Source organism: Dermacentor andersoni, chromosome 1, assembly GCF_023375885.2.
Source record: "Dermacentor andersoni chromosome 1, qqDerAnde1_hic_scaffold, whole genome shotgun sequence".
NCBI classification, from domain to species: domain Eukaryota; kingdom Metazoa; phylum Arthropoda; class Arachnida; order Ixodida; family Ixodidae; genus Dermacentor; species Dermacentor andersoni.
In genome coordinates, this window is record NC_092814.1 from 92,834,125 (window position 1) to 92,842,875 (window position 8,751).

Below are 8,751 nucleotides of genomic sequence, written 5' to 3' on the forward strand. Positions count from 1 at the left end.
TTCAAGGTATGCGCCGTCAAACTTGAGGGAAAATGCACTGTTGTTCCACTTACTTTTTTTATTGAAAATGCTGTTTTATGTATTGAAACACAAAAGTAACTGGACCACCAATGTCTTATGTCGGACACTTTGAAAATTAATGTCTCTAAACTGGTGCAGTCCTGAGTATTCGTTCCAAGTGGATACGCCTTGCGAACTCACCGGCTATAATTTGTAGATTGAAATATGTGCCGTAAATAAGATATGGATTGCTATATGTGTTAATTGTGACCACATGGGTCAGTTCTAGGACCCTTGCTCTTTCTTGTTTACAGTATTGACCTACCTAACAACATTTATTCGTCCATAAAACTGTTCGCGGATGATTGCGTTATTTATCATGAAATGTTAAGTGCTAATGACCATTTAACACTTCGATAGGGCCTAAGTAATATAGATGCATGGTGTGAGACTTGGTTAATGAAACTGCGTATTAATAAATGTAAGGCAATGAGAGTTACTCGCCGTACTTGTGACGATACACCATGTACTTATTCTCTTAATAACGTTCCCCTAGCTCAGGTTTCCACTTACATATACCTTGGTATTTATATTTCTCAGAACCTTTCCTTGCAAGCTCATGTTGATCACATGACCAGCAATGCTAGTCGTACTCTTGGTTATATCAAATGTAATTTTAGTCTAGCTCCCACCAACTTAAAACTCTTGCTTTATAAAACACTAGTTTATATGCTGCTTCCATTTGGGATCCTCATGTCAGTTCACTTAACCTCAGCATAGAATGGTTCTGCTTGCTGCGCTATGCTGTTATACTCAGGACAAAAGAACACAGGTACACATGTGCGCAAACTTTCAGCTGTTTATTGTTCGCTATCGCACGTCAAATATATGTATATATATATATATATATATATATATATATAATATACGAATGGTGACTGTAAAATAAATATATAACACAAAATGCAAGACGTTTCTGTTTTTTGTCCTTTCTATAACAGTATAGCGCAGCAAGCACAACGATGTCATACCAACTAGCCCCAGTCGAAGCTTTCTCAGCATAGAAGCCATTCAGAACCGTGCAGCACGTTTTATTTTATCTAACTATTCGCGTACAGCAAGTGTCACTTCAATGAAATTCGATCTTCATTTGCCTAACCTGTCACTTCGTCGCAAAATTTCACGTCTTTGTATATTTCATAAGATCTATCATTATAATGTGTTGTTGTGTCGATGGGTTGTGCTAACACTCCCATACCATGTGATAGAGGGTGTTGGGAGCAGAGCAGAAGGCGCACTTTAAGTGTAGCTCGTAGGATACATGGCGTGCAGCAGGGTGCCGTGCGGGAATGTATCGGTCTGTAGTTTCTGGAACATCACCGCCCCTTCTCTGGTCAACTTCGGATGCGAGGATGGGTAGGTCCTCCTACCCAATCTGTACAGTGGCTCAGGATGTCAGTGTATCTTTTCCGGACTCGCTCCATCGTGTGGGTCGACAGGGGCTCGTGAGCCCGGTAGGATATAACCCGGAGAATATGATCTCGTGAAGCGGCGTGAGCTAAAATAAATACCTGGTATACATAACCTTAATTTGAATTTCTTTATGAATATCGAATTATGGGATGAAATATTTTTTTTTTTACTTTTAGAATTTATAAGAATAGTTATGGAAAGGTCAAAACAGGAAAGAGTTGTAACGTTTCAGTGCGTCAAACCTATAGGGCAAACACGATTATCTGGACAGCTAGTTAAAAAAAAAACATTAAAATGACACCAATGCCTGAGTACATCTGCCAATAGTTTAAATATTCAAACATATATGAACTAGCGATTGTCACTCACAACCGCCGTTTTTTTCCGACATTGTGTGTACCGCGCTGAGTGCTGCGACACATCGCTTCGTGCGACCTCTGCTAGCGCTGAAAACAACTTTCGCTCCTTTCTGCTGGTCTTCACCAGCGTTGGGAACCAGGACAGCGTATTCCACCGCTGTCGTACAGTTGTTGCGATTCAGCATCCGAGCGGCCATTACAGTTCCGTGGCTGGTGATGCGCCAGGTGCCGGGTGATCGAGAGGTCCGGGGCGACGTCCAAGAGATGAGAAAAAGGTTTATTTACAAACTTACATGATGATGATTTACACCTACGAGCACCAGTACGAGCATGAACACCCTTGCGAGCAGGAGCGCACGTACGAGCAGGAGCACACTCCCACAACACTCAAGATCCACTTTTTAAGCACTTCTTTTTGTCCTTTCTCTTGTCGGGAAAATTCACTGCTCTTCTCGGTCAACCACAATCGTCGAACTGTTCGCAAAATCCCGCCCATGAAGTCGCACAGTTCCGCCGGACTCCGCCTCCAATGTTGCACGATTGCCCCCACATACGAGGCAATGACGTGGCAAACTGGGAACATGATGTCTACATCGTTCCCACGGAAGTCCTCGACGTTGGCCCATTTTATCAATTAGTGGGCCATTCGTGACGGTCCGCTTGTCAGGGTCAGGTTCAGGCAGAGTGGTCTTCATGGTAGTCATTGCTTCCGCGAAGGGCGCCGGCTGTCGTCGCCTCGAAGTGAGCTCCTTTGTTTGCATGTCGCAGTATATGTCGGGTCCCGTCTAATCCAGGCGGGCACTCGTCTCGTCAGCTCTGGTGACACTGATTTATTCGCCAGCTCCCTGGTCCTGAGAAAGCGACGATGCAGAGTGAAAGGCCTTTCATAGCTGTACCCTCGCCGGTGCAGCCTTATTTGTCGGGAAGGGATGCCGTTACAACAGTGCTAAACGCCATTCGTAGCACCAGCCGGTGTAGCCGTTTTCTCAAGCTGGGTTCGACTTGCTTGGTCCATTTCCCACATCACTGCACGGAAACAATTGAGTCGTCGCCGCCACAGACTGTGCGACACGGTATGGGATTACGCGTGGTCTTCCTACCAGCTGTGCAGCTGACTTTGCGAACTTCCTTTCCCACGATGTCGTACTTCATCATGGCGCTTCTACTCAACTTCTCACGAACAGGGTCCGTCAGTTTTTGTCGAGATCCATAGACGATATTCTACGCTCCTGTTCGACGCGGCATAAGCTCATCATGGCCTACCATCCGCAGACAGACGTCCTCACAGAACGTCTCAACCGCACACTCGCCGATATGCTATCTCTATATGTTTCGTTTTTGCCCAACCGCCGCTATTGTGACATGGCCTTGCCTTTCTTCTCATGCACAACTCGTTGCGTCATAATACCGCGAGATACTCGCCGTTCTACGTCTTTTTCAGCTGAGACTCCACCCTACCTCTGGACACGCTGCTGCCGCCCACTGACGATACCACTACTGTGTATGTGCGTGAAGCTATGATCAGGGTGGACCATGCGTTCCACGCATAGCCTTTGAGCGATTCTGCACATCAAAGAACTGCCATAAAGCACCGCACGACCGTCAACGCCGGCCCTCTCACCTCCTGCCCCGGATCACTCTTTTGACTGTGGTCCCCTACTCGACGCCTTGGCCCCTCCGAGATTCTTGTGCCCCGGTCACCACTGTGCCATCCGCAAAACCACAGACTGACGGCCGACACCCGTCACCTCCGTTCTCACTTCGCCAGCACCGAGTCAGTGCTCCCTTAGCGGAGAGTCATTTCACGGGGCTTTTTACCTTTGGGAGGCCAACATAACAGCTGAGGCTAAGACGGGGTGCGCGTGCTCGTGCTGTCGGCCCACCATATTGATTCTTGCCGCGCTACTCTTGATGCCATATAGTAAATAATCCTTGCAGATACAATTACATTTCTCCCCGTTAGAATATTTGTCAGATGTAGGATTATTTCAGACAGCAATTAATTGCACTCTAAACAAGGAGCATGGTGCAAACTCAATATGCGGAAAATTATTGCGAACTTGTCCCACACTGCTTGTGCATATGAGAAGAACGTATTAATCCGAGAAAGCTAAGGGAATGTGTTTGAAACGTCGCAGAGACCTTGAGACGATGCAAAAACAGCGTTGTTTTTGTTGTGTAATTTTGGAATGCGATGCTGTTTGAAGATAAATATGGTACAACAACCTGCGCAGCACTAAACATGGTGGCCGGTGCCCAGAGTACCTATATAGAAGCTGGCGCTCGACCACGACTGTATGCACACCTGCGGTAGCGCAAGCCGTCGCGTCTGCAGGCGATACTTGCCTGCTATATAAGCCACCTTCTGTTTTTATAGTTAGCTCAGCGCATAACGAAGTAAATCGAAAAACTGGAGAATGCATGGTTTTCTCAAACTTCATGACACGCTGTCGCCGTGCGCGTCGTGTCTGATTAGGAAAGAATACGAATCATGACTTCCGCCAGTCACCTGGCTTGAAGGATACGGCAAGTGATTTTCCGTTTGATTGTTTCTCCGCTTCTAGAACTTCTAGATGCGTCATGTCCACCGTATCCAACATCTTTGTCGCCGGTTGCGCGGAGTTGTGCGTTGTGCTCAGTCCCCCATGCTTCCGTCTTCCGGGTATACTCTGTGGCATGTCAGTGTCCTTGTACTTGAAGGCGTCGCGTAATATCGTACTCTCGTTTCTCTGTCTGCCTGCTTCCTGCTTTGCATATTCATAGTCATGCGCACGGAATGTGTGACTATGACACGTAATCCCCCCTCCCTTTCTTTCTCTCTTTTCTTATTTTCCTTTTTTTTTTAAGCGCGTGCGTGCCTCCGTCTAGTCGCTTGCACCGTTTTCATCACCTATATTACTCGGAACACCGATTGTCACAGCCGCCGGTAGCTCCGTATGTTCAGCTGCGGCTTTTGCAGTCATGAGGCTAAAGATTGGAACCAAGGTGAACGTAAAGTTTTTAATATTTGGTTGTTTTTGATCATGTAGGGCAAATCAAAAATAAAATATAAATAAAATAAAATGACAAGAGTACAGGAACATACAGTCTCTATACTGGAGATATTAAGCGTTTCTTGGCTATGGACACCGAGAAAGAAATCTGGAAACATTTTTTTTACTCGCAATATCGCATCGGTAATAATTTGCAGGAGGTACACAGTATTGTCTTTTATTTCGCGGGCTTCATTGACCTCGTAAGACCCACTATTAAAGGATTCGTGAGAGCGGTCGCGGTCAGACATATCGGAACCTCCAAATGTGACAACGAGTGCATGCGCTGTGCAAAAGTGACTGCGAAACAGGTAATGTGCTGACGTCGTTGCGCTCATCCAGTGCGAACATAGTCACTTCCTTGCTGTCCTCTGGATAGTTTTACAAGACCCAATACGAGATGTCCGAATTGCATGTAACTATCCTTGACAGAATTGCCTCTTGCCTTCGCCGCAGTTAATCTCACTGAATGATCAGTGCGTTATTTAGTGCCAGGAAGCTCCATTCGTATACAGCTTCATTTCGCGTTTGGTTTGGACGTTCATGCGTTGGTTGCTTATTGTGTGGATGTTCAGTGTATATAGTAAATGGAGAGCCTTTCTATCGTGGAATCAAACTCTTCTTTTTTTTTTCGTTTACGGTACAAAGCACATTTGTGAACAAATTCAATGAACAGGAACAGCAATGACTATGGTGACAAAAGTATCTTACAAATCGCTGCACATGACTCATATGTGCGCGACTATTTGAACAAGTGTTGCAGAGACCGAATACGTTAGCTTCGAGTACGCCTTCACGGTGATAGCTCCGGCTGATCCACACTGTACTTTCTGGTTGCCCTAAAACAGGCTAGACCGTTTTTCACCAGCACGCTGCCGCATCTCGTCCTTTTATCTTTCTTCCTAAATTTTATGCTCCAGTGGCGTTCTAATCGTTCCGGTAATTTTTTTACGCGCCTTCATATGTTTCCGCATATTATCAATGACGAAAAGTGCATACCGCCGCGTCACACCGGCAACATGTGCTTTCGTGGATGTTGCGATATGCGTTGGGTCCGTGACAAGCTGGCTCATGGCCTATATCAGCGAGCGCTTTTTTTTACGCGACCGACGCTGTTCTTCTCGTGTGTCTAGCTTTCCAAACGTTTCTTTGGTCGGGAACTGGAGTCGGGCTCCGCCTAAATTTACGCCCATATTCATGTACTCAACGTCGCTCTTTTCTCAAGTCTTTCTTCGAGGCACGCGCCCCGACCCGTCGTGCCATAAGAGCTAGCGAGGTGCGGCAAAAGGGACACTCCTGACTGTCTCTTCACACAAGCCGTAACACGGCAGTGGCATCCGTTGCGGGCCGTCCCGCCAAGGCTTGAGGTTGCCCGAGGCTTTCTCTACCGCGACGGTGCATAATGAGGATGAGGTTTGAATGTCGGGGCACCGTCGCAGTCGTCCTGCGCATTCGGTTGTGGCCTCCTGGTTCACCAGCCTCCTCCGCCGCCCCCTCCCATGTCCCATCCGCCGCCGCCGCCGCCGCCACCCATCCATCCGCCGCCTCCGCCATGACCTCCGCCTCCGCCTCCGCCGTGGCCGCCGCCACCGCCGCCATGACCTCCGCCGCCGCTGCTGATGAGCTCGACCTTCCAAACCTCAGTCATGCCGCCGCCGCCGCCGCCGTGACCGCCGCCGCCGCCGCCGCCTCCATGACCGCCACCGCCACCGCCGCCGCCAAGGCTCCCGAGCAGAGACTTGAGGTGCATCATGGCTCCGCCGCCGCCACCACCGCCCCCTTTCCTGCGAACAATAAAACGTACACGTCAGGGTCTCAGCGGGCTCGACGAGAGGGTCGTGGCGCCGTTCGTGACACGCTCCACCTTTCGTGACAAGCAAGAAAGGGATCCGCTTGCCACACTGCGGATGCCTTTCTTGTCGTAAGCAACTCTTGCGTGAATGCTTCGCTGCGCATTAGTTTGTTTTGTTCTCACAGGGAAAACGGGTAAGGTTGCGTTGCCAGCACAGCCCCATCGTCCGAGGATGCGCTGGGAAGCTGTCTTGGTAGCCGCCTCCAACAGAAAGAAACCGGGTTCGAGGCACCACTGAACAAATAGCGCAGATAACAGGACTACGAGAAGACGACAACACAGGCGCTGAGGTTTCGAGGTAACAGGTCGTATGCGGCGCACTGCGACCTGACGTGTGAATACGATCGGTATCATCAAAGGCCGTTCGGACATTTCCATTCGCCAATAACACAGCTAATTCTGTTTCTCCTCAGATACCTGAAGGCATGGGAGTTGCCCATAAAGCGACCTTCAAGTGCAGCGGTACCACAGGCAAGAAACTCATCGAAATATATTGCTTCTTTGTCTGCATATCTTGATGCTCTGAGCCACATTACTATGACAAGAATATATATACGAAAAAAGATTGGTTGAACGCTCACAAATCTTCTCTAACGTAAAAGCGCTTTGTTGTCGGCCTGTGTGCTCACCCACCAATAATAGCGAGCAATGCCCTATCAGGACAATAGCCAAGGCACCAGTGAATCGCTAAATACACTAACTTATAACAAGGTCTATGCGCAAGGCCACTGATTACCAGAACATATGCGCCAATTAGTATATATGTTCTTTTGAATTGTAAATGACATTTGAAAGCTTTTTAGATGACATCAATAAAACTGGCTGTAGTTCTCCACGACGTATGGCGTCGTTTTCTTGAGATAAATTATATCTTAAGACACGTCGAGTTATTCACAGTTAGCGCTGTCTTTCGCGCTTTATATTAAAATAGATGCTTTAAAACCAAGGCATGCAGAACAGTAACTCTAATTCCCTAAGTCCAAAAGAAGAAATGATGGAAAACTCGTCGAAATATACTTCCGATACTCAACAGTTCGAGACAGTTAACTCGTATGCAAAAAAGTACGCACTGTTCACGCATCGCGCCCGCACATGCATGCACCCCCTGCGGCATACACTTGCAACAGCGCACGTCGTTTGAGATAAAGGCGACGACGCTGCACCGAACACGTCCGTGCGAGGAAACGGCTCTGCTCGGCGCTGGTCGTCGTCGCCTTTGGTCCCTTCGAGGGCCGCTTTACTCACTTTGGTATGGGTATGGGCAGTGGGATGATGATTTTCCCTTTCTTCATGAGTTTCTTGAGCAGAATGAGTTTCTTGAGCTTCTTCTTGCTGGCTTCAGCCTCTATAAGCAGGCAGGCTACCAGCAGGAGCGCGAGCACTACCGCGGGCCTCATGGCGCTGCTGGAGGCCGGCTGTCGTCGCTGCCCTGGCAAAGACCTCGCTGAGCCGACCCTGAGCGCGCTTCTTCAACACCGTGCCACTGCAACCGTCACCCGCCGAGTGCCGCTTTTATATACTGCGGCCGTGAGGGAGTCGTGACCGTGTTTTTGTCCCGACGGGCGGAGGGGAGCAGATCTGGGTCATCCTCTCCTCGCGCAGTCCTTGCGGTTTCGCACCTTACTCGTGCCATTCGAGGGGTCCGCCCTCGACCACTCGCCGTTCCCGCGCGGAGGGGGGGGGGGGGGGTCGCAAAGCCCACCGGTCTCTGCCCGGGGCAGGAAGACGTTCACCTAACAACGCAGTCCTGTTTAAGGTGCGCGCAATACTGAGGTTGCTCTCACTTCTCTCGCTTTTAGGAATGACGTCGTTGAAAAATATTCTCTGGAGGATGCAGGTAAAAGCGCGCATGATAGGAGGAGACCTGACCCATGTGCTGGGCTTGCAAATGCGTCCAGCGCAGTTTCGCTTGGTACTCACTGCTCGTAAGACAGACAGGTAACGTTCGCACGGCTTGCATGCTTCAACCTGCGGAGCCTGGAGATACGCCAAACATGAGCCCAGGAGTGTTCCTCACCCGACACACCAGCGCGTT

At 48.9% G+C, this 8,751-nt stretch overlaps 1 protein-coding gene across 1 annotated transcript; it reads right to left on the minus strand.

Annotated features, from left to right (window-relative positions):
* Nucleotides 1–4,811: 4,811 nt before the first annotated feature.
* LOC129388209 (uncharacterized) lies at nt 4,812–8,219 on the minus strand. The gene is made up of 2 exons (XM_055078349.2): nt 7,962–8,219; nt 4,812–6,648 (listed from the first exon to the last, which is right to left on the minus strand). Exons 1-2 carry the CDS (start codon nt 8,111–8,113, stop codon nt 6,336–6,338), a joined length of 465 nt encoding a protein of 154 aa, XP_054934324.1. The 5' UTR covers nt 8,114–8,219; the 3' UTR covers nt 4,812–6,335.
* Nucleotides 8,220–8,751: the final 532 nt, after the last annotated feature.